The sequence below is a fragment of the Ciona intestinalis genome, chromosome 9 (assembly GCF_000224145.3).
Source record: "Ciona intestinalis chromosome 9, KH, whole genome shotgun sequence".
NCBI lineage: Eukaryota > Metazoa > Chordata > Ascidiacea > Phlebobranchia > Cionidae > Ciona > Ciona intestinalis.
Window position 1 is genome coordinate 2,718,617 of NC_020174.2, and position 26,810 is coordinate 2,745,426.

Consider the following 26,810-nt stretch of genomic DNA (forward strand, 5'->3'; position numbering starts at 1 on the left):
ATTCCATCGGGAACTTACGACCAATGCGAAAATTTAACAATTTGTTTAATCTTTTAAATATTTCTTAGCTCTTTTGTGTTATTCGTTTTAAAGCAGGATAAATCTAGGGAGACAGTAATAAATGCGGTTACGGAGTAACATTTTAGAATCAATATTCGGCAAAGTCAAAGCGTGCATCTATTCATCGCATAACTATAATGTCTGTAACAGCGGTAATTCAGACCCTGTTCCATAGGTATTTCTTCATTCGTTAAAACAATGGCGCCCTCTATGTTCGGTAAAAATAAACAACGGAAATCAATTTTAGAGAGAAAGCGTGAAAAAGGCAAATGTGAAAAGTAACCAATCAGCCAACGCTTTTGCGCATGGCAACAATGCATGTAATGAACATGAATGTAACACATGTACCAACCAAAGTAAATATATATACAACAAGTAAGGACAGCCATTGTTTAAAAACAACTGTCAATAGACGCCATCTTGTTTCCCACATGTTCTTTGGTATCAAGGCAAACCACCATACCAACAATTTCTAATAATAAAATTGATAGAGCTGTTTGGCACTGACCTATGAATATGATTTGAAACTAAAACACGGACTTCTAAATCAATGTCCAGCTATATCGCTTGATTGCAGCGGCTCAGCTTTTTAACTGACTGTCTTTGTCAAACCTTTTATCCAAAGAGTGTTGTGTCCTGTTCTTGGCTGTTGATTGAAACTGTCCTTGGCTGATTCCCTTCTCTTCTTTGTTTTAACAGCATGATATACACTATGAATTTTGAAGAGATAAGTACAAAATTATGTAATGTTTTTAAAAGAATCTTTAGGTCTACTCCACTGCCTTTAAATAAAGTTTAACTTACCAGTCTGCATTTCTCCACTTAATTAACTTAATTTAAAAGTGAAACTACCTTTCTGCAAATGAAGTACGAGGTAACCGTACACAAACATTAATAAACTTTATAGGAGTGCATTAAACTATGTTATGCAATAAATAAATAATCGAAATATAGAAGCAGGAAACTTTGTCAATGGTAAAGGATAAATAAACAGAAAGAAGAAATATTTCTTTGTAAGATATTGTGAAATGGAAAAGTGCATAAAAAAGTTTGTTTGTCTTTACCATTGATACATATACTTTACTGTGCAATATGTGGTATTTGTGAAACTAAGTAAATAAATATAATGTGTACAACTTCATATATACAGAAAGAAACTTGAAAATTGCATCAACGCCCATAAAACGAAACATGGAACACAGGACCGTCATTGACAAAAAGGCAAGTTGTAAATGTTTGTCAAATATGATAATGTAAGTTTGTAATGTTAACAACAGCGGTGCAATGTACATTCTAAGCACCTGTCATTTATAATGTACAGAAAAAACACAACAAAAAAATTTTTTTGAAGATAAATATGAGGAAATACCCAATATGTTTTAACTAGCGGTTCTTAATGGTATAACAACAGTGATGCCTCAATATCAATATTATTTGCTTTCACAGTAAGCGCTGGATTTGTAAATTTCTGGAGCATGTTTGGATAACAACCTGAATAAAAAAATAAGTTGAACTGACGAATGCATTTGAGTAATGGGTCCACTCTATGACTAAAACCTGAGGTGTGCTATAGTACACCATACAACATTTTTTGTTTTTAGGAAACAGAAAATAAAATTACCAACTTTTATTGTTGCTTCAACAAAATCGTGAACAAATATTTGTAACCACTTGAGTTTTTATTGTGCTGTGTAAACTGTTTACTTAGCTGATAGTAGAGAATACATAGGATGGCCAACTCAAAACTATAAGAACCTTTAAAATATTTCAAACTACGCTAAACAACTAAGTAATCCTATTCAAATTTTATAGCTTAGGCCTTAGAAGGACAATATAAAAAGTTAAAAGCGACATTAAATCAACACACTCTTAAAAAAGTTTTGTAAAAAATGTCAATTTCTTCATTGCATAAATCAGTAAACATTTACAACAAAAAATTGGATTTTTTTGAAAAGAATGTGTGTTTCACTAGTCCGCTTGCTGCCTCCCCTTGATCACATCATTTTTTTTGCTGAATATTGTAAATTTTCACAACAAACAACCATGCAACTTACCATAAGCCATAGATAAGCAGAAATAAAGACACTATAAGTCCCACAGTGGAGTCAAGGAACCAAAGATATCGGTCAACATCTGTTAACTCCGATGTTATTACCATAGACAATGCAACAACAGCTCCAGCTAGTGAGTTAAGTGCTAAAGGGACAAGTGGAATTCATTTAAATATAAAGATATAGGATAAAAACTTTCCCATACATTTAATTCTATTCTATATTTGATCAGGAATTTAGGCCAGAGGCACAAAACTCCCAAAAGTTGTTAGTTATCTTATTTTCTATATGGGTGAGGTCGTTGTTCAACTAGGGTTTGTAGCTCAAATTTGGCACACTCACAAATAAATGACATTTGCTAATTAATCTTACCAGTACAAATCCTTTTACAGCTGCCATAATAAAAAAAAAAAGTTTTTTAGCATAGTACTATTAATAGATGTAGCTTGAAGTTACGACACAGTAGGCTATAGTTTGAAACTATTTCTAATTTTAACAGCAAACATATACTCATGGTAAACTAAGTGTAGCTAATTAAATATGTTTAATTTGATTAGTTTTCGATTACTGAATAACTACTGGTCTAGTGCATTTAAGTGTGACTAAAACAAAAACAAATGAATTAAATTTCTATGCCAACTGTGAACAATAGTTCAAAATTTATGAACTGAAACAAAGTTAAATTAAACAGTTTAGTATGGGAACAAAAGTAACCAATACAGTTACTTGTCACTACACTTCGACAGAAACTAAAATTTTTGTATACTATGAAATGTCATATTATACTTTCTGTTATTACGATAAAACAGAAGTCACATCAAGTCCCAAAGCAATCATCCTACAATCAGCATAACCATATCAATATATGAATATATTTTGAATAAGGTAAACAATTCAGAAAGATTATACAAATGTAATAAAAACAGTATGCCCATTTAGATTACAACAGCGAGCAAAAACTAATTTTATTTTGATCAATACAAAAACTGCATGATATACTGACTTATTTAATGCTGTTAAAAATGTATAATTTAACCCTTACATAATTAGTTCATTAAGACCAATGCAGTAGTAATTAAAACTATTTTTATTCAGGTCTATACAAATGCTGCGCATTCAGAATTTAAATAACATTTCAGTAAAATTTACATTAAAATGTAAAAATAGAAACAATGCTCAAATGGAAATAAACTTTGTAAAAACTTACCATCCGTGAACACTGTCCAGGAATCGAGTTTTTTCGCGATCAAAACTTTGACGACAAATAAAATAAAGCAAGCACATGTGGCGAATATAGATGTGGCAACTAACATAGTCAAACCTTTTTCCTGTGATAAGAGGGTGGTATGGTTACATTAAGATTATGTCAAAGTTGGTAAACTTATAAATGCAGGGGAGGCAGAGGATAGTTCGACACTTATTTCTGTGAAGCAAATATACCAAACTTATTGGTTAAAAGTTTGCTGAGTAATAGTGTGGAAAATTTCTGTGTGGGCCAGCCTACCTTACCACCAGGTTTGGCACCTATGTATTATGTGTTAAAGTTAAGTTTCAAATGGTTTTACGGCTGATAATAAAGTTTTATAACTCCCATAAAGTCATAATATACCAATATGAGGTAATTCACAAGTTAGCACAAGGCGTATGAAAGAGAATACCAGTGTTATAACAACAACTGATGTCACGCTGAGATTTGTACATTGTTATTTGTTCAAAGCGGGGCCAAATAAATTACAAATAAAACTATATATTTTGTTCTTAGCAACAAAATATTTTCAAAATTGCGAAATACTACCGAAATATATTGTACTACTTCCTTAAAAAGAATTAAAAATACAAATTTAAAAATACAATGTTCACGTATGTATGGTTATGAATCACCAACAAATATATATGCAAAGTCCAATTACAATTCATAACTTATCAATTATTTAGTTGTATAGGTAGATGTAAAGTTCAACTACAAATTAGTGGACTCCTATTGAATAAAAGGAAACAGGTTGGTTAAGGCTGTCACTGACAGCTTGTCAGGCTATTTATGTGAAATAAAAAAAAAAAATTTTAGGTCTATAGATTTCTCATGTGGGACAGACATTTTTTTAGGTCATAAAACTTGTATTTACACAATATATAAATAGGTGTGCATGGGTATTAATTTACTAAACTTTGTATGCATATGTTAAAAACTATAAATTATCATACTATAATGGTAGATTCGTCTTGCATGTTCCACTAAACCATTTATATAAATAACGAGTTAAAAGAGTACATTTACATCTCTTTCAGATGTAATAATGCCTGTGGGGGCACCAACATATAATGGTCAGTTTTGTTTATATTTGACACTATAGACTTTAAAACAGTACGGTCTGTATCATAGAATGAATGACGTGACTCATCATATAGATGATTCAAAAGATACAATAATCTATTGGGGTGCAACAGGAAAGAATAAAACAAGCCACGTTATTAAGCGCTTGGGCTCAAATTATAGTGTAATGTAAAGTACCTTACAATTTAAATACTTGTGTTGTCTGAACACTTGTATGGAGTGCCTACATGCTATAATGTAGACATTGCAATTATAATAACAATCACAATTGCCTCTTGACAGGATGACAAGAACCCTTGATTGACGCTAAGCTTATTATTTATTATGATACAGATAATATGCTACACACAGTAGTGCAACAATAAGAACGCTGCCTTGACAGAAAGGAGTTATTTTCTGTCAATGTATTGTGTGTAATAGTAAAACATTCAAATATACAAACAGATTACTTTTTTATATTTAACAAAATAAAACAGAATTTTTTCTATCTTTACAATTGTGTTGTAAATAGTAATATATTTGAACATACAAAATAGGCCATTTTACATATTACATACACTCATATCAGGTGAAACTCCATCTAATAGACCAAGAATTGCTCGCACAGAAATACCAATCGATGAAATAATGAACACAGACCCAAGAACTGTACATGATCTAAAATATATAGGAAAATGACTAAATGCACAAGGTGTTTATAAAAATATAGGGATATTACAGCTTACAAAAGCAAAATATAACTATTATAGACTAACACAAAATATCCACAATACGCAGGGCCAGTCAGGGGCATATCTAGGAATTTATTAGAGAACTCTGGCTTTTGTTTACGTGATGCACAAAAACCAGAGATGTGGCATTGTGTCATTTCACACGATATTTTCGCAAAAAAGTTGTGCAGATGTTCGTACTATATTCACAAAATAAAAGGTTGACTTACATATGCTCTCTCCTATATGAGAATGTTTCGTATGCATGGTAGTATCGCCACAATACAACAATGGAACTCAGCATGTCAAGCAAGGAACTAAACTAAAAATATTGACACAGATATAAAATGAAACACCACTTTCTAAACCAAATTGGCCAAAAGTCAGAACACATTTATACTGCATCCTGTTTTAGAGAACTGCATAGCCTATTGTGTTGGTTTTCCTCTTAAACATACTAAATAGATACAAATAAATCCATCTAGTATGTAAAAAGTGGAAAAGCAGATTTTTAACAAGTAGAAATAATTATAAAATATGAAAAGTAAATATAAATAACTTTTAATGATTGTAACATTAATATAAAATAGGCTAGCCTCGCGGTTTTCAAACTTTTCTAAAAACTTTGCCTAGGGGACCCCTTGCAATTAATTAGACATTTCGCAGCCCTTTTAATATCAAAGAATGCTACTTTCTTTTTGGCGGAAAGAAATAGCAAGGATTAACACATAGATTTATTGCATCATAATGGAAGTTATTTGACCTGGCAATTAATTACGACATAGTAGCAATTCATACAGCGATTATTTGCGTCATAGTAGCAACTGTCCGCTTGATAATTTAGCCTGCAGGTGCTTGAGAACAGGTTGGATATTTGAATTTTTCACATATCCAATCAACTAAAATATTAATACATTTGCAATAACTACTTTGCACGCGTGTAAACTCAGGGTCAGTGACCATGTTGCTGTACTATGTAGACAATCAAAAACTGCTGTACGGACCAGAGTTTGGGAGCCGCTGGGTTAGTTAGTAAGTCATGCCACATAAACAGCAATAGAAATGTAATTCAAGCTAACTAACTCACAGCAAGTCCAAATGCAGCAGCACTGTTTTCATTCTTTGCAACAACTGAAATATAAAAAAAGGTCAATAAACAAAATGTAAAGCAATTATTATATATATATTCTGTCAAAATAAACATTTAATAATAACTCTAAATAGGTAGAAACACCAGAGCTGAATTTTTAATATACCAAAATATTTATTGAACTTTCGAAACGAAATTCAGTTAGGTTAGAACAGAAATCCAGGGCTGAGCGTTAATACGAAGCCACATTAAAAAATATCTAATTATAAAGTTTTGTGTAACATTTCATAGGTTTATATTTACCAAATTCAATAATTGCAATTGCCAAAGTTACAAAAATAGATATCCACGACACAACAACAGCTGACCGCCTCCATTTGTTAATCGTGCATTGTGTTGAAGTGTCATCACTTTTAATTAAACCTGCATAGGTTAAAAAGTGGTGTTTGAACCTATATGCATCTTGAAAGTTTTATTTGTTGTTGCACCAATCACAGTAGTAAATATGAAAATTATAATTTATGACCACACATACCTAAGAACATATTGACCATTGGTTCAATTTTAAAACAGAAAAAAAAATATATTTAGGTGATGGCAATTCCAATATTTTGAAAATATTATTATGGTTTAAAGTTATGTCAAAGTAAATCAACTATTTCAGTTCCATGTTATGCTCAATAGTATTAACTCTATTCATATAATCCTATACATACTGATACTAGCTTCCACTATAAATAGGCCACAATAGTCAGCATTATAAAACTACAGGAAATAAGCTATCCACATTTCTAAGTTAGCTTCTATCGTTTCCAAGTAATTCAAATTATAATTTATATATACTTCCTTTTATTCACTTTATTTCATTGAAATGCAATTTATTCTGTACAGACAAGACCCATCTACATGGCACACCATGGGACCTGGGGTTTAGGCCAGAGTTGGTCCTTCACCCCAACAAACAAACAAAAAATAATAAAACTATGAAAGTATGTACAAAATTTCTACTGGGTGGCATCCTGGCTGTAATTATTTAAACTTGAAATTTTGGGAAACACAAAAAACAACTTGTGTTCGTCATCAACTTGTGATGATCAAAGTTTGGGGTTAAAATTCAATTGACCAAAAAACAAAAAAACTAGTTTTGTGTACCTACACCTACCTGTTCCCATAGTGCCATGTTAAAAATAGTACTTGGTAAAACAAATTGTTTTTAATATTAAACAACAAAGGTTACTATTTTAAACATATATTCATAATTAATTATTCGAATATTCAACATCTTACATTTTTCATCGCTCTGATCCAACTTTATTTTGATTCCATCTTGTTCCTTAGAAGTTGACACATCAACCTTAAAACATGGAATATTAATTACATGTAAACATTAGCAAAGAATCTTATTCTAATGAAGTCTCGTCAGTTCTTTAAGATTACAAAGAAAGCAAGAAGTTCTTACTAAAGAAGCAAAGAACTTACATATAATATGAATGTGCCTTTTTGCAACACCAAGATTAAATCATATAAATATCCCTAAGCCAGGCCACCCAGGTGTAACAATAAATACACCGGCTTTATTTCATACAAATAATAAGTACCTGGTACTAATAACTCTTGGCGTAAACTATTAGGCAATTCGCTAGCGGTATAGTTTGGGTTTAGAGGTGGATTCATTTCTAGCACCAAGTACCTTAATTTACTAAATACACACGCTTACCGTTTTATTCCCTGTGGCATCATACATTTTCTTTTCGTTGCCGTTCATAACATTATGTAGTTCGTGGCTGTTATTCGTCTCCATCATCTTGACGGCTCTATGTTTTCCTTGCTGTCACTGGTTCTCATTTAACGATCGTAACATCAACACAGCCTACCTAATCGCATTACAACACAGATTAACACGCTCATTCGCATTTGCTCCACCATAACGTACGTGTCGAACTATTTAAGCAAACTGCGAAACTTCGAATCCAGCCTGACTTTGCCTTTTTCTTAGCATTCTCTCAGTTCGATTTGCACTTTCTGCTCATTGCCGCAATGTCGTATTTCGAAATTAATGCAGCAATTGGAACTCGTGGAATACGATAAAAAGAGATGTACATTGCTTAAGAAACATCTGTACTGTCGATGTTTTAACTTTCACACTTCGTTTTCGTATCCTTATTCATAAGATTACCAAGCATTTACTACATGAATTTTATTTCACCACTACACCACGTTAAGCCTAGCACCGTTGCAGCACCATTTGTACGCAAACTACAATTTACAAACTAAACAATAAAAATGTGAACTTTAAGCAGGATTAAAAACGTGAAAAATATTCCCGAGCTTTTATAACGTTCTGTTTATGTGGTTGTCCTAATTGAAAGCAGAAAATTACTTGGAGGCTGCAACCAAATTAGAAAAAGGCTCTAGACCTGAATTGCCTCCATCTATAAATTGATAAAAACAACTTGATATATAAAATCTCACAATGCCGGCAATTAAAACGACAAAATCTCGGTAAAAAGTACAACAACAGAAGGAAAAATACTAGGTAGACAGTATTAAGAACAACGAATTACTAAGTGCAACTGTAGTGTTGCTGAAACGATAGAATTTATCCAGTTACCACAGCAACACTACAACCATATTTAACGATATTGAGCTACACCGATTTGGAAAAGATAATTCAGGTTCGACAAATTTTAGATGAAAATACGAACACTTGAAACAATTATCCGCTTGTAGTAAACTGTTGATTAAAAGTGGTACATACCTTCAAACACTTATGAATAAATGAGGTGGATTTATATTCGGGTAGTTAATTTGGCACCCATGCTTCATAAACACTGGCTTTGATATTTCAATATGCCGAAAATTATTAGGTAGTTAGTTTGTTAAGCATCACGATTTCTGTTTGTAGGAAATTAATCATTTAAAATATTTAGAAATGCTGTGTAACACTACAAGACAACAACATGGCACTAAAAGGACACAGTCTCTAAACACTAAATTTACGACAAAATACTGATGTGGTGACACCTACAGTAAAAATTTACAAAAGAGAAATGTACAGAAACGGTTGAATCAATTGCAACTTGTACCGAGTTAGAGCAATTACTATCGTGCAGTATGATAGGAGCAAAGAGAGTGTCTTCCAGTCATATGGTAAAATTATCGGGAACTTTTATTAATGTTTTAATTGTAACTAAAACCACATGTCCTGGCAGTTGTAGATGGGTAATTAAAAAAATGTGCCACAGAAAGAAATATAAATATACCAGAATATTAAAGATGAAAGTTGGTTAGGTATGTTATGAAAGGTTAAGCTGAGCTTGTGTTACCATGGGAACCGGGCACGCGAACTCGATTAGATGACGCAGAAGATGAAGCCGTAGAACGACCTGGAGTTTTGGATAAATGTTACAAACTATAACTAGGATGGGAAGACGGTACAACAATAATTGATAGAAATATTTAAACCAACCAAATGCTATGGGTTAGCGGAGAGCATTTCTATCCTGGATACTGCTATAATACAGGCTACTTGATCATCACAACAAAAGAGGTTATCTCACTATCCACAGAGCTCAAGCAAAATATGTATATTTATTTACTTAATAAGGTAGTTTAAAACCAGCTTAATAAGCTATATCACTACATACACAAGTTTGATAATGCTACTAAAATTTAAAAAATTCAAATCACCAATGACAGAAGTCTTCCTACAATTGTTTGATAGATAAAATCTCTTTTACCTTTATAGGTGAATTACATCTGGCGACAACAACATATACATGTATAAACAAAATCTTTTACCTGATTGTGGACGATTTCCTCTTCTACCAGTCGATGCGATGGAAGCATCCGAATCCCAACGCTCAAGTTCTTCACGAACCAATCGTTCCATTTGTTCGCGACGTAGTTCGTCATCTGATCTACCATTTCTCTCATCCTATATTATTTTCAAGCGTGATAGTCATGCTATGCGTTATATAAACTGCTGGGGCCAGGAGTACTGCTAATTTATTATAAACAGTAAACACTTAATAGTACTTTTAGAAAGCTGCTACCAATGTGGGCACACGCGTACTTAGTCCAGACGCTTAAAGGTCTTGTAACGATTTGTGGTTTCCTCCACATGCAAATAAATAGGCATCATTTATTTTAGTTGATTTCCTAAGATTAAATCTAATTCGAAGTTTCTAAACTGATTGAGACCAAGTTAAACTACACACTGCCTAAAGATGAGTTGCTTAAGCTACCCTTTTTCTGTATCTCATAAATTTCTACCGAACTATTTCAACTCTCCTATAATTAATCAACTGCATTTTACTGCTTTGTATTTATTTTGGCTGTTTATTCTTTTTCTTTTTACTCTTTTCAATCTTGGTCTTTAGTTTTTTCTTTAGTTTTTCTCTTTCATTCTCTCTTTCTAGTGAGTCACTCACACTATCCTAGAAGAAAACCAAAGTGTTTCGAATTTTATACATTACATATTGGTGAACTAAAACTGTTCCACTTTCAGCATTGTCTAAGCTGGTGTAATAAAGGTGATCCTTATTACGTAAGAATAAGAGACTGATGATGCTTAGGTCATGGCGAAATTACAAAATGTGTACCATTTGTAAACCATTAAATGGAGGATTTAGTATGCACTGCTATAAATTTAATTCACAATTACAAACAAGTATTTTTATTAAAATCTAAAAGATTTTGATGCTATTTATTCGACCAACTGTGTAAACCTAAGTTATTTGAGTGTTTTTATCTGATAACATTATTTATAACCAAAAAAAGTAATAGGGTAATGTTCCAAATCTGGCATTATTTCCATGTCCCCGAAAAGGTCCTCACCAACATAGCATAGAAAGTAATGTAAACACAACCAACCTCCGTTATATTATCGAGTAGCTTTCCCATCGTTTCTCGCCTCTTAAGTTTAGCTCTTTCCATAGCTTCAAGCTTCACGATCACTGCATCAATCTTGGACACGATTGACCCAATGCTGTGTTCCATTCGGTCAACTCTGCGTGCCAATCTGTACAACATATACTTGTGTTAGAGGGAGCAGGAATGGTATTCTGTTATATATGGAAAAATATCTTCAGGGAATATAGCTTTTTTAGATTATTAAGTTGTATAGAAATTTCTTTATTTCACAGTTTTTTTTTAATGTTTTGTTAAAATAAAATAGGAATATATAGTACTGTGCGGCAAGATGGATATGATAAGCCGTTAATATTGCATATTTTCAAATAACCAAACAAACATTTAGAAATTTTAAAGTTTAACTATTACATTTGAAAGTCATCTCGTGACACGAAATTCTTGGAGCTGATTGGTCGATCCTCATCGTCATCATCACTCTCATTCGCTGAGTCGTTGCAACTGACGTGCGACACAGCACCTTTGGAACGAGCTGAGGCAGGTCGAGCACCAGGGGTCGTGGCTCCACTTTTGTCACGCTCCATCTCATCCAGTTCGTTGGACAGCTCAACCTATAAGAAGGAAAATTTTGACTAAAAAGAAAAAATATTTATAAAACAAAAAGTAACAAATTGATACACAGGTTTTCATAATAAAATGACTTATATTATTTTGATAAATTGATTATATCAATCAGCTTAAGTTTAGAACAATGCTGTATAAATAAATAATTAAAAATAACATATTTATTCTCACATGTCGGGGCAATGACAGTCATTATAACACAGGTTCGCTTTAATCTATATGCAAATTTAACCGCTTAATGCATTACACGTATGCAAATTACTATAGATAATTTACAAAGAACATTACAGCAACATCTGCAACATGGGAGTAATTATTTCCAAGTCAGCCAAGAAACTCATATTTTATGGAAAACAATTATTCTGAATTTCTCATTACCATACATTGTAAAGTAATAATACAAACTTTGCATGTTGGTTTATACAAATTATCAGCCACTCGGAAAAAATAAATAAAAAACAATTGCCCATAAAGTTACATATGTGGCAACTCGAAGTGGGCATGAGTTATATAAGCAGAACATGCATGTTATAACCACAGTCATTGCCCCACCATACGAGAATAAATAAGTTGCATTCATTCATTCATTCATGGATAGGTTCGTGCAGGTACAACCATATTGTAATATTAAATATACTTCACATATTCATCATACCTTGTCGTTTTCTAACTCCATCTAGCAGCGTGGCAAGTAAATAAAACGTTTAGCTTATTATTAATTTATAATTTACGTCACAACTCCAGGATGCTGGAGATCAAATTATACATCATTGGACATGGAGTTATTTATAGAGTTTAATCAACCAGAGAATTATTTTCCACTCTTCAATTATGACCTATGGCACGCTTATAATGGCCACAGCCAACTGTAGGTTTATGCATTATTAATAGCATCACAATAATAGCAAGGTACAACAATAAACACATTACGTAAATGCGTATAGTAGCGTGCCAAATAAAACTAATTTTTATTTATATAGGTTGTTGCATGGAAAATAAAATAATTCAAAAAATTTTTTTTTTAATGCTTGCAAATAATAAGGAACTAAAAAAGAAATAAAAGGTAAACATTTCAATGCAAAATGTTTTTTAAAAAATTGAAAATTTCTAGATATGTCACCTTCTGCCGTTCAAGGTCTGCCTTCAGTTTCTTCTGTTCGTTTTCGTTCAGTATCATGTCGCCATCCTGGTCGTACTTAGCGAACACTGCTTCAATCTCAGCATCGGGGATTCCCCGCCTATAAAACAAACATAGAAATGTAATTGGAACATTGTTATGTTGGTTGTCAGCATAGGCACAGCTCAGTTCTATGGAGGTTTTTTTAATGAACATTACGTTTATTTTATTAAGAGCGTTGATATGCAACCTCAGAGGCATGGAAAATATTGGAAAAATTTGATAATAGGTAAATTCAGAAAAAAATAAAAGGTATATAATCTAAAAGTTATACAAAAGTATGGGTGCAATCTTTTGAAACATTTTAAAATAGAGGATCTGAGATGGTATTCGCCGCTACCGAATAAAGTTGGTCAGTAGCAGTACCATTGGTTAGCACAGATTTTTTTAGTCGGCCAAACTTTTTGTGCATTATTACATAAGTTGTTCGAATGATTTAGACGGCGACTAGTTTAGTCGGTAGCCGAGATTACCCCTAAAGGGTAATGGGTTAACTCAACCTTTAACCCCAATTTTCCTGCATGCCTGGCAGCGGGGCCTCATTCATATAGATAAAATAAACAATAAACCTATTTCATATCAGGTTTCGTTATATTTTCCCACATTTTTAAATCAAGTCTCCATTCCTCCCAGTCAAGATGTCTATCTTGGTTAAGGTCGGCCGTCTGTATCGCATCTTGGATGTCTCGGATGCGATCTTTCTTCAATGAAAGCTTCTCAAGGACTTTGTTGTATCCCTGCAAATATAGGCTGAGTATCAGTATATTGCATAGGTCCATCTCTATAAGCCCATAGTCAGATTTGCGGAAGTTATTAAATTCATAGTGTATCACCGTCACGTTTTTAAAATCTTAAAAAATGTTAGTGCAACATTGTTAAATATTCAAACTTATGATGTTACCTCACCACTGAAGTTATGCCTATGCTGCTCTTGGGATTGTGAGAATTTTTAAGGCTTTTCCTTAATATAAACAAAACCCACACCATCATTTCCTTAATATAAACAAAACCCACATCATCAACAACATAGGATATAAATGGGACACCTTTAGCACATTATATCCAAATATCCTAATCTTGTTTCAAACAATTAACCACTGGTCTATGGGAGTCGAGAGGATACGGTTTTATATTTCTGTGAACGTTCTTTGTTTACCACAAACGGGAGCGAGAAAATAGAATAGAAAAGTGTCCCATCTTCCGCCACCCTACTGTATGTAAGTATCAATCTCACCCTTTTAATGTAATCCGATATTTCAAATTCACTTTTCTGCATCGATATTTCTGCCTTCACTTCAGAGTATGTGTCGTTAATAATGGCAAGGAACATGTTCTGTGGATGTATGGATATTTAAAAGCAAGAATGGCAAGCAAAGAAAGTATGTTTTTTCTATATAAAAGAGGTCCTACAGCAAGGCACGCCATCGGCAATTTAGGTCAGGGATTTAAAGGGAATTAAAGGGAACATTTTTAATGTTGTCCCAAAATTTTAAAACAAAAAACAGATAATATATTTAAATAATGAGCCAGCATGCTGATTCCCAAATGCTTATATCATTTTTTAGTTTAATAAGAACGGTGTTGTAACTTTATGTTTCAGATAAAATTGTATCTTACATATGAACTCTTTATACCGAAACTGACAAGAAAATGTTTTATTTACCCAATGCTGTACTTAATTAACAATCTCAAAAACTCCTGATTTTTCTTTGGCATTAAACAAAATATCAAAATGCTAGTTTTACACTCACCAACAATACGAAGAAGACAAAGAAGACGTAAGTTAGGAAGAAGATCGGTCCAAGGACACGATTCGCCGCCTCCAGTGCGTGGAAGTCAAAGTCTCCAAGGATGATTCGAAACTGGGTGAAGCTGGGAAAAAAATAAATTACATGCAAAACAAAATTATATGGAAAACTTTATAAATATATTGAAAACTTTATCATTATATGGAAAACTTTATAATTATAAGGAAAACTTCATAATTATATGGAAAACAAGTTAATTACTCACATGCTTTCTTGGAAGGTACTAAAGTCCTTGACTTGTGTTCCAAATACAAGGTATCCAAGTTGAGCGTATGCAAGGAAAATAATGAAAAACATCACAGCGAACCCTGCAATGTCCTTGGAACATCGGGATAAAGTGGATTGGAGTTGAGTCATCGTGCGGTTGAAACTGTTGGGCATTAAATTTGGTAAGTTTTGGGTAAGAAATACAAAATAAAACCTGAACAACGTAATGCCAATTGGTAAGAATTAAAAAAAAAAACAGTATAGACTCTTTTGGAAAGGTTAACTTAATATATGAAGTAAAGTTAAAAAAAAATTGTTTAAAACATCTTTTGTAGGCAATATAATTTTCCTTGAAACACATAACTTTGTGTTTTGTCCTTACATAGTTAGACCAGTAATAAAAAGTAATACATTAATAAAACTTATGAAAACCATAATTGGTAGTAAACCAGATGTTTAAGCCTGTCACTTTCTCCAAAGGTAGGCGACAAGGGTTTAATGGTAATGAATGGGAGTGGTAACTTAAGAACAAATGAATTGCAATCAGTTATTCATCATACCTGATGTATTTAAATATTTTAATCCAGGCAAAGAACACGACAATAGCGACCATGTTGTTGTATTGCATTTGCCAGAAACCCAGGAATTCAAAGTCAGGATAAGTCAATGGTTGATCAAGTAGTTTGCCAAGTAAGCTATCCACAGTGATGGTTCGATATATGTTGAAGCTGAAAGCTACTATGGATAGCTGAAGAAATAAAAATTAAGGGGTTAATTTTTTTGGATCTTAATACCATTTTGTGGATCTCAATAATAAAAATCTCTTTTTGTATTATTTTTTAAATTTTTTACAATTTTTTATCTCAATCATGATAAATACCGTTTTATTTTTATTTTTTTGTATTGTTTAGCATCGGATAATAATTAAATAGTACATAGAACATTTTAATAAGGTATAAACATAAGGTTACTACAAGTCCATGGAACGTATGCAGTTAAATTGAGCTGTATTGTAGATTATAAAAGCAAATACATATATAGATGATATGGAGTTAATTTAGTTTGTTGGTGTATTTTACAACTCAATCCTGATAAAAATATAACTAGTAACAACATGAATATAATGTTGTAAAGGTTCAATCATGTTTTGCATTTTTTTTTGTAAAATATTTATGTAATTTTTAAAAAACATACCAGAATGACCAATACATCCAGACAGTTCCACACACTCTTAAAGTAAGAGCATTTGTTCTTCCGTATCTCTAACACTTCCTCTACTATGTAGTAAAGTATAAACAGCATGTACAAAACCTAGATTGGAAAATCTTAGTTATATTAATATATGGGTGAATCACACCAACTTTGCATACTGGATTTCTTAACAAATCGTCAAGGCCCAAGTATACACAAAACTTTTTACACGTGTATAGGAACTTGAATGACAGTAATAAGCAGATTCTTGTTAAGTTATGGGCCAATCGGTGTTTTAGGGTCTGGGTCTTGGGGTACTGACCCAAACCTGGCCTAAATTCCAGCTCCTCAACGAAGAAGAGGGAAGTTAACTCATAAGGCGGATGATCAGACCAAGTTATTCTGTTCATATCTAAATATTTTTATGGGAGACAGAAAAGATTGATATTCTAGTAAGTTTTTATACCAAAAAATAACATGCCATATATTTGACACAATTGTCTTTTTTTTTAAATGTTACTAAAACCATCACCAGTGCTGACAGAAGTAAAATTAAATAGTATTTAAACACTTAACAATTAATTTTAAATCATGCCTGAAAATTTAATATTTATCTTAAATACAAATAAATATATATGTATGTATATATGATTTTTATGTTAAATACAAATATATGATATTTATGTTCCCACCTCACAACCCATAAGGAAGTAATCATATGTTGTAACATAACGGAGCAACTTCACTGTACGGAACTGGTAAGATGGAACAGCTCCCCCAGTGGCCGGAAACTCGACTACCAATCTATAGAAATAATATAAGTTTAATAAACCAAAGCAAAAATGTGTCTTTAAGATAACATATGAGTTTTGGTGTTAAAGAAAATACGGAAATTGGAAATATTAAAAATCATATTTTTGTGTAGATAATGTTTAGAATGCAAAATCAGTCACACTTGTTTTGTAGACTTATTTAATAAATGGTTAAAAAGTTTTAAAACCGATAAATGTTAAAACCTTCAAGTTGGTAAAACTAAAACTACAAAAAAACAAAATCCTGATAAAACGTCCACAACTCAATGTGAAAATAAACACACACTGTGAGGTAACAGAAACTCACTATGACATCATAATGACCTACCTTACCACACAGAAGAGGTTAATGTTGGCATTGTAGACGGTAAAATCAACAAGAACAACTCTGGTCCCGCGATCCAGCCATAAATTCTCCTTCAAGTTTTTAATAATAGCGAGCGATTTTGTCTTGGTGTCTAGGAGGTCCTGTAAGTACGATGGTTGTTTTGTTATATTGAAAACTTTGTTTATTTAACAATTAGAAGTGGGTTGAATATTGGATAATAGGAGTCGTGTTTTTTGTTTTTAACAAAACTAGGATTCTGGGGTGATATTGTTAAAATGCGGTTACACTCATAATTGTCAAGTATAGGAAACCTCATTGATTAATGATTATTGTAGAATTTATTACAGTTACTCTAAAATGATAAAAGTAAATAAATATAATTCTTTAATCCACTCAGATTTGGTTGAATTATTCAAAAACATATTGAAAAAAATAATTTCAAGAAATCGTGACTCATCTGAGGGAATAAAATTTAAAAACATCAAACATTTATTCGTTGGAATTACCCAATATAAGTCAGAGACCATGTATAAATAATTAAAGAGAAATGCTAAAAATATCTAAATTAAGGCTTTTGTGCAATTATTTGCTAATTTTTTAGAAATTTTGGCACAAATTATTGTTTTTTAGGATATTTTTTTAGAAATATTGGCACAAATTATTGTTTTTTAGAATTTTTTTTAGAAATATTGGCACAAATTATGGCAGTAATGCATTGCCATGCCAAGTATCATTTGAAAATAATTTTTTGGCACAAATTAATTGCTGGTGATTCATGGCAAATAAGAATACCTGATGGTAGCCACTAGTAGGGTAGCTACTTATATATCCATTGTAACCCTCACCCAAGAAATCACTATGATTCCACATACTATACCATAAAGCAGGATGTTAACTATAAGTAAAATAATCCAAAAGGTGGGTTGCGTATGGGCATGAGAGATAATGGGAATTGTGACTTAAAAAGGAGTTTAATCAATTTCAGATTGGTTTGGGTTCAAAGCAGTGCTGCGAATTAAAAAAGACAAAAAGCTGTGCTGTGCACTTTATTTTAAAACGGCAGGTTTTTTTGTTTTTTTGTTGTTATTTTCATAAAACATAGATAAACAGGATATTTTGTTTTTTTGTTGTTATTTTCATAGAACATAGATAAACTACAAGTTCCAAATCCCCCTTGCCCATACGCATAACCCATATATGGTACCTGGTAATAACCTCCACCAGAATAAGTGTAATCTAACAAGCCCCAGTGACTTGAACCATCCAGTTCATCCTCAGTATGATAAACCCAGCTATGATAATTTAAATCAGTTTACCTTGTGCATATAAGAACACACTAACATAGGTACCAAACCAGAAGTATTAAGGTAGACAGGCCGACATAATATATATAGGGATATATAGTAAGGTGGGGGAAATGGGACACTCTTACACTTACATTTTCTTGTCCTATTTGGTATTTAAAACAGAGAACACAAACAATAATAAACCGTATCCTCAAGACTCCCATAGACTGCTGTTAATTGTTTAAACACAATCAAAATATTTGGACATTATGTGCTGAAGGTGTCCCATCGTCCCCCACAGTACTTATCATTTATGTACATATAGGGACACACTAGCTTAGGTGCAAACCAAGGTCTAACTGGAATTTCTGCTGTGTTAATCATTAAACATTGGAACCAAATTTATTTTATCAGAATGCAGGTCTAACTATGCCTGCCCCCTCAACATATGAAAAGTATGGCCCCTAGCCCCCTATACACAAAGGTTTATTATTATAATGGTTAATTGTAGACCCAGTTGACTTTGATGCCCTTTTTTCAAAACTTAAATGCCTTTAAAAGTGGAATATGCAGCTCTAGATATTTACTGTATTTGTCATAATGGAAAAGTTACAAAAATGAAATTGGAATGAGTCACTGTAGTGAATGTGGAGGGAAAATGTGTAAAAGCAAATTTTCCATGGCATTTAGATGCAACCTCATTCTATACAAATTTTAAATGTAAATTATCAAAAACTATGCCCAAAACCTTGTAAAGCCTTATTTTTAACAGCAAAATGATGAAACTTACGCAGTTCCATTCTCAGAACCAAAGGGGGAAGTGTCTTCTTTGGCTTTAGCGTACGAATCATAGCAGGCTGTGATTTCCTCTTGAAAATCGGGGTGGACCTCACATGACCCGTTGCGAACCTGCGTTAAATATTTCATGCTTTTATCAATTAAATAGAATCTATGTGTGATCAGATAATTATTGGAGAGACACCAACTGAAAACAGTCTTATCCAATTATATTAAGTTAAAAATGAAAAACATTAAACAGTCACCTAAAATTTACTTTTCTTAAGACCCTTGCTTAAATTATTAAATTAAAAAGATAACAATTATAGTTAGCCCATAATATGAAACATAATTGTTTCAGGTCTGTTTAAATACAACAGATAACAAAATCCTAAAAATAAAGATTAATTACAACCAAACCAAATGGAAAACATTTTTGTTCTATTTATTTAAATAGGCTATAGAACTTTACTTATAATTGACTTGTATTGTTTATAATCTATTTATAATTGTATATATACATATTACATATATATAATTATAATTAGCCTGTAGTAAAAGTTTAGATATCAGCTAATAAACCTTAAGTTGACGAATTCTTGGCACTCCAAGTAGTTTGTTTTCATAGTAGATATATCCCAGGTCTTCTTCAGAAACATTCTTTTGATTGTACCAAGTTTCCCAGTATAAACCATCCATGAGAGGACCCTCGGAAAACTAAACAGTTTGTGTTTTAAAGTAAAATATTAAAATTTATATATAGTAGAGTGGGGGAAGATGGGACACTTGTTCATTCTATTTTCTCGTCCAATTTGGTAGTAAACAAAGAATATAAAACTGTATCCTCACAACTTCCATAGACCGTTGTTAATGGTTTAAAACAGGATCAGGAATCCAAAATTTCAGTATACTTGGATATTATGTGCTAAAGGTGCGCAATCTATTCCCACCCTACTGCTACTACATCTATATATAATATATTTTGCTTATACAGCATAAGGAATTCGCATTTAGAGGAGTAAGAAAAATCTTAACATAGATACTAAACAGTGTCCTATCAAAGTAAACAAATTTCACAAAGTCTTAAAATTTAAAACATTGTGTCAGAAATAAAAAAACACTCATAGACACTTAAGAGAGAATTTCAAAAGCTTTTACTACTTAAACTTTAATGGGCAGAAACAGCCACAAAACTGTCTAACAGTAAACCATTTATAAAGAAACACTTGGAAAATATACCCACTAATTCCATAGGCAACATGCTTTTACAATTTTAAGCAAATTAAGGTACAGGGTGGAACACTGTAAAAATGCAGTTACACTCACAATGGTCAAACATGGGGAACCTCATTTATTACTGCAGAGAACGCAGGAAATTTTGGCTGTACTGGTTTACATAGACACTAACAGCAGGCTCGACCCAATTTTATGCCTAGTCTAAAGATATTTTAGGCTTAAAATTGTGGGTAAAATATAGAATGTCACCTCTGTTTGAAAAGCTGCTGACATTCTCCCAAAGAACCCCTAACTTTATTTATATCCACTTACCCTCCAGAAGTCCTGCATGGTAGTCATTCCTTTAAACGTGTTCTTAGTATCAGGAAACTGAGCATCCACAAATAGTTCCTGCATTACCTTGGTGTAATAGTAGTGGGTTGAGCTGGTCATTCCAAATGTCACTGAGAAAGTCATTTGAATATTCATTTAAGAGAAATTTAAGAGATTACATTAATTAAAATAAATTTAGGAAAACAGATTTCTAACAGCTAATATAATAAGTGGCACTGTTCTTCCTATCTGGCTGTGCCACTGTTCTCTTTTTAATATTTTTCTAGACTTTTTTTTTTCTGGACTGCGAATATAAATAGGCTATATGTATATATACATAAAACTCTTCAAAATTTTATTTTTTTAAAAACAATCAAATTTTAAAATAGGCCCACTCCGCCAACATATTTAAACAGAATGCAAAAATAAACACTGGTTAATATTTTATTAATAGTATTTATCTTTAAAATGTAAAAACGGATTTAAATACACAAATACAGACTGTGAGTATGAACTAATTAATTAAAAAGTTGAAATTTATTAAAACGATTAGGAGTTTAAAACATATAATTTGTTGCTATACAAGTTACTTGTTGTTGATATTTCCATGACAATGTGTTGGAAAACAGGCTTTTAAACCTTTCATGTAAATAAAATTAAATTTGAATAACTTCAGCCATCAATAGAAAGGCAACTTGGGAATGGAAAAAACATAACTATGAATGACAAGGTGGAATTCTTATTGGCATCGAGCAAAACATGAATATTTATGATGGTGTGACACAATTGATTAATAAGCCCTTTTCATAAATTATTCAGGTTTCAATTTCAAACAAGCTACTTAATTATTTATAATTATTTGAGAGTTATGTTTGGTGGCGGGAAACTTCACGCAATTGAAGATCTTTGATGTAATGTCATATCTAAGGGCCTTATTATGCTCCTTATATCAAATTACCTATGTTTGTAAATTGTAAGCAAAGAAAGTATTATCCATTAATTGTAAGTATTCGTATTGGTTTATTGGCAAATTGGAAATAACAATCCGTAAACTAGAAGCATAAAAAAAGTCAAAAATATATGTTGTTAATAGTATTTACTATTTATATACCAACATTATACTCACAAATACACAGTGTTGCAATGAAGAAGACATAGATAACCAATTCGCGAATAGTTGTGCGAATATAAAGCTCACGGTCGGTCTGCGTGTCCTCAGTTTGCCGAGTTCCCCACAAACCTAAAATCATGGTTACATTAACAATTGTTATTATGAGCTAAATATAAAAACAATACACTAGACTACATTACAGTATTTTGTTAATAATTGATCCAAATTTCTGTTGGTATAAGGGTCCCATTGGTAAAAATCAAAGTAATAACCCTTTTGATTATTCATTAACTTTAATCGATTTGTTTGCCTTTTGTTTACAAGCCACATATATGTAACACAGCAACACAGGATAATACATATAAAATATGATATTATAAGCTAATTCATTATATCTCATACACAGATATTTTATTGATGCAACAACTACTTTTCACAGCATTTGTTTCGAATTTTGTTTTCATGCTCTTGAATGTTTGAGCTTAATAGTTTTCAAAAGAACAATTAAAGCAAATTGTATTTAAGACACGCTTGAGTGTCAACATAAGAGGTTATTCGTAGATTGAGTGTTACGCTTATGACTTGCGGAGATTGTTGACACCTGACACCACTTGAAATTACGACAATAGGTCGAATGTTATGGCAAAGTGGTACACGCGACACAGGACCATAATTAATGAATTGTTTTCATACCCAGACAGGAAATCATTGGGTTTTACAAACATCAAAACATAAAACTCAACGCAGGTGTATAATGCAAGTTTTTTTTTAACAAAAATGAAAGTTAAAAAATTAATATTTGCTAACAAAAAATCAATATCATTTCTTATATATTTCCCCCAAACCACCAAGCGTTTATTAAGGAAATGAATAGGTCAACTAGGGGTACATATTCTGTTTAAATATAGAACGATGGGCCATCAGTATAAGGACTACAGGAAACAGCTTCCCTAGGGGCACACCCTGTGTTTGTACGGTGGCTGGAATTGAATGGCACGGCTCTAAAATCTAAACAAGCCCAAGATAAAAACTGTGTAGACTACTTATTTCACTTTGAATGTTTTAACATTATAATGGTTAAGGTTGTGGTGTTGTTAAATGTTTACATGTTAATTAACCAAAAAACTATTTGTTTAACATTTAAAAGTTAGTGTTTAATCAAATAATTGGACTCAATGCTGACCTGTGGGTGACCTTACAGTAAAACAAAATTATTAAAATATTTTTGAACTGTTAACTTTGTGTATATGCCCATATCATAATATGTATTCATTAATCCACATATATAAATATTTAGTATGAAAGTACTTTAAGTACATTGCATTCTGTATTACATTACTATATACACATATTGTGTATTTAATAAATGAAAATTTTAAAAACTTACTCATCTTTTTTAAAAGTACAACTTTTGTGTATGTTCACTATACCTCTGAGTCCTTTTTTAACTTTGAACCAAATTCCACTTCCTTCCAAAGTAGTAGTTCGGATATTCAAGTTACTGTCACCTTGATTATCACCCGATGCCACATATACATCACTGGTCATCTCAGTTGGCATATTTAGATCAGGGTTGTATGCTAGGGGTTGAAACAATAACAATTATATGTATCAATAATCAATATGTATACAGTATACACCAATTTTTATTTGCCTTATGCGTACTGCAGACGAAACGTCTGAAATACAGTACATTTATTTTAACAGATGAACTAAAAAACTATTAACATTTTATTTTACTTTAGTTTAATGGGCAAAGATGTGGTGTTTAAGTTCTCACTAACAGAGAAACTTTATAATAGACAGAAAAGTCACGGGCTAGTTAAATTTTGTCAAATTCAAGGTTGAAATACTTAAATCATGAAATGTTTTTTTTATTGTATGAGTTGTAAATTGTAATCTTTCAGTTCATTAAATAAACCACAGAATTAATAAATTGTGGCGGTAATTGCGTTACTCACTACTGCGGCGGAAAAATTGCCACAGTACTAACCGCTGACCACTTATTCCTAAGTCATTATTTAATATTCTTGAGAATGATATTGCATCCGCATAAACGGTATGCGGAAAATTGTCATTGTAGGTTAAGCATCCACAAAAATTAAGCTGAAATATGAGGTAAATTTTAAGGACTGTAGGCTACTCACTGTAAATTCCAGCAGACACTGTAGTAATCCCCCCATCATCAAATGCATCATTATCCCAAGCACTCCTGGAATCAGCGCTTCCAGGTCGTTGCATATCTGTGTTAAAATGGTGGGATAAAGAAATTAAAACACTGCTTTGGGCCCATACTGTTTAACAAAATAATAATAATAACTTTTTCAAAAAATATGCAAAAAATTAAAAAAAAAAAAACATTTTAAAACAAGCAATGGTGGCACTTTATAGTTTGGTACATGATGAAGTTTTTTTGATTTATTTTATTACCATGCAGGAAAACATTTTTTGTGCAAATAGTTACATTTTTAAACCGATTAAGAAAACAATTCTCTTTTAAAACATGGCATTTAGTTATTTACAGGAAAAAGTGAATAATGCTGTGAAAGAAATCAGAGCCACAATGTAGTAAGCACATGAACATCACCTCAGGCGATATGGAGCAACAAAACTGCTTTATGACGCGTGTTTGTGGCTAAGCCAAGCAGAGATAATTTTTCGATAAAATCTTAAACAGAAACGCTTTTGTCTACAAAATACTTGACTTAAAAGAATCTGTGCAGTACAACAAAGATATTAAGCATATTAACAGACTTCACAGTTAATATTCTAATATATATATATATAAATTTCAATACTTTAATTATTGGTAAGATAATTAAAATAAATATATTATAAATATATAGATAATTACATTAATGAGAATTAGGGATGCACATTACAGAATAATTAGGTATTCTAGGATATCCTAGAATACTTTATTTCGAATCTAGAATTCCGAATCTAGAATTTCGAATCTTTTTATATTTATAGGAAAAATGAATTTTACCAACATAAGTCAGTTTATAGACTCTTTCATAGCAGCCTTGTTGGATCATAAGCTGTAAAATGATCAAAAATTGTACCATTGGGTAGTTTTTGCGTCATGAAACGTATAGCAGGCTATGGAAAGACGTTACGAAACGTTTACTCTCGAAAGTCCCACAAACACAAAATTTTTTTTTTCAAAATTAATAAGTTTCAAAATTTGTTAATACAGTATATGAGGTGACGTGTGATGACGTCATTAAATAGAATACCGAATCCCGTAATTAGATTCGAATACAAAAGGATTCGAATCTCATGGATTCGAAATTCTGTAATGTGCATCCCTAATGAGAATATATAATATGGCCAAACTTATTTATGTTACCCAACTCACAATCATTAGGCTACATATTTACATTACAGACATAGACATAGCACTAAGGCTGACTTTGTGCTGTTACCCATCAAACAACTTATCATTATAGGACACCTTTGAAGATAACACACTATTATAAAGCATTGGACACAGAACAGAGAATTACATGCGCCAGCTGAACAATTGTCAATAAGTTTTTAATAAAACTTACATGTTATACATCTTATACATTTGATCTAAAACAGTAAACTTATTTACATGTTCAAATCAGACCAAATATGTAAATATAATATACCAACGTAATATACAATATAAATAACAACCAATTTTCTGCCTAGTTAGTGGTTTTATATTACATCCTGTAACAGTGAAACTAATAGTTTGAACAACTTCCTGTATAATGCTATTCATGCTACATTTTAAACGATGTTTTGTGAATCTGCCTACTATCCCTACTATTTATATATGGCTGTATTTTATAATTTTATAAGAAAGCAATAAAAACTTAGTCGAAAAATTGTCACAGCATGTTTTAATGTCTTTCACTAGACAACTTGTTTAGAACTGAAGGTCTGAAGCGACTCGATAAAACTAGATAAAGGTGCATTCTTCAACACTTGGTAATTAAATATTAATGAGCTCTATTGTGCTGTGTTATAACTTACTTATACACTGGTAGCGACAGCTAATCGCTTGTCCAAATGACAGTAAATATGGAAACCAAAATTAAATAATGGCGAAGTTAAGAAATTGATGATTTTAATTTTTAAATATTATAAAAGTTTTCTAAGAAACTTAAATTAATTTTGAAAACATTATTCTATGAAAATAAAAAATATATATATACATTACATTACAAGGCAAATAATATATTTTGAATGATAAAGAGTAGTAGATATCATATTCAATACAACTTATAATCTTTTCTAAACACAACCCCAACCTTCACAGATATATTGTATAGGCTAGGCTATAGGAATTTTACGAGGTATATTCATTTTTCATATAGAAATGGCCAGATGGTTATTATAATTGAACGAGTAATATAACAGATTTTACAAACATAAACAAATATCTCACATACCTTTCTTTTTTTGCCCGTTTATTTCGTAATCATCTTGGTTGTGTTTTAATGTTGGGCTAATTCGCGTTGACATCTTGAATTTGTCGTACACGTCACATCGTTAAAATCATTTCATTTTATAAAAAAAATTATCAAACATAACTGTAAAGCAATTTGTATTATTTTGACAGTTTTTGCAGTAGCTTTCTCGTTCGAAAGATTACTGAATCGTAAATCGTCAACTGAAAAGTTTCTATAATAAAGCTACGCAATGCTTAGTAACATAACGACGCTGCTTCATCGCCCCCAGGCGGTCATCGAAAATTGCACAACAAGTTCGGGTTTCGTTAAAAATGACTGGTCCAAATTTTTCCGAGTAAACAAGGCAAATCCGAATAATTTCATTAATATAAAGTGGTT

The 26,810-nt window shown here is 31.9% G+C and overlaps 2 protein-coding genes across 6 annotated transcripts; both read right to left on the reverse strand.

Annotated features, from left to right (window-relative positions):
• Nucleotides 1-947: 947 nt before the first annotated feature.
• On the reverse strand, nucleotides 948-8,314 carry LOC100175873 (transmembrane protein 163-like). The gene is made up of 9 exons (XM_009861383.3): nucleotides 7,961-8,314; nucleotides 7,531-7,597; nucleotides 6,547-6,666; nucleotides 6,241-6,284; nucleotides 5,384-5,475; nucleotides 5,001-5,100; nucleotides 3,319-3,439; nucleotides 2,115-2,256; nucleotides 948-1,551 (listed from the first exon to the last, which is right to left on the reverse strand). Exons 1-9 carry the CDS (start codon nucleotides 8,045-8,047, stop codon nucleotides 1,491-1,493), a joined length of 834 nt encoding a protein of 277 aa, XP_009859685.1. The 5' UTR covers nucleotides 8,048-8,314; the 3' UTR covers nucleotides 948-1,490.
• A 111-nt stretch (nucleotides 8,315-8,425) lies between these two features.
• On the reverse strand, nucleotides 8,426-26,590 carry LOC100184544 (polycystic kidney disease 2-like 1 protein). Of its 5 annotated transcripts, none has more exons than XM_026836103.1 (22): nucleotides 26,412-26,590; nucleotides 24,132-24,227; nucleotides 23,415-23,564; nucleotides 22,000-22,113; nucleotides 20,874-21,004; nucleotides 19,908-20,042; nucleotides 19,339-19,457; nucleotides 18,467-18,554; nucleotides 17,263-17,402; nucleotides 16,815-16,926; nucleotides 16,126-16,242; nucleotides 15,492-15,679; nucleotides 14,930-15,094; nucleotides 14,668-14,788; nucleotides 14,151-14,249; nucleotides 13,520-13,653; nucleotides 12,860-12,977; nucleotides 12,395-12,415; nucleotides 11,527-11,726; nucleotides 11,119-11,266; nucleotides 10,045-10,180; nucleotides 8,426-9,629 (listed from the first exon to the last, which is right to left on the reverse strand). In XM_026836103.1, exons 1-22 carry the CDS (start codon nucleotides 26,482-26,484, stop codon nucleotides 9,550-9,552), a joined length of 2,685 nt encoding a protein of 894 aa, XP_026691904.1. In that variant the 5' UTR covers nucleotides 26,485-26,590; the 3' UTR covers nucleotides 8,426-9,549. The 5 variants fall into 5 exon arrangements, with proteins under 5 accessions (XP_026691904.1, XP_026691905.1, XP_002119742.1 ...); XM_026836104.1 differs by lacking the exon at nucleotides 26,412-26,590 and adding an exon at nucleotides 24,572-24,690; XM_002119706.5 differs by lacking the exon at nucleotides 12,395-12,415.
• Between the last annotated feature and the right edge of the window lie 220 nt (nucleotides 26,591-26,810).

Coding starts and splice junctions, on each gene's coding strand:
- LOC100175873 (XM_009861383.3), bottom strand. CDS start 8,047: ATGATGGAGACGAATAACAGCCACGAACTACATAATGTTATGAACGGC. Junction 7,598..7,960: donor ATGCCACAGGGAATAAAACG/GTAAGCGTGTGT, acceptor CCATGTTTTAAG/GTTGATGTGTCAACTTCTAA. Junction 6,667..7,530: donor GGATCAGAGCGATGAAAAAT/GTAAGATGTTGA, acceptor TAACCTATGCAG/GTTTAATTAAAAGTGATGAC.
- LOC100184544 (XM_026836103.1), bottom strand. CDS start 26,484: ATGTCAACGCGAATTAGCCCAACATTAAAACACAACCAAGATGATTAC. Junction 16,243..16,814: donor ACTTCCTTATGGGTTGTGAG/GTGGGAACATAA, acceptor TTTCCAATCTAG/GTTTTGTACATGCTGTTTAT. Junction 12,978..13,519: donor TGGAGACTTGATTTAAAAAT/GTGGGAAAATAT, acceptor TTTGTTTTATAG/GCGGGGAATCCCCGATGCTG.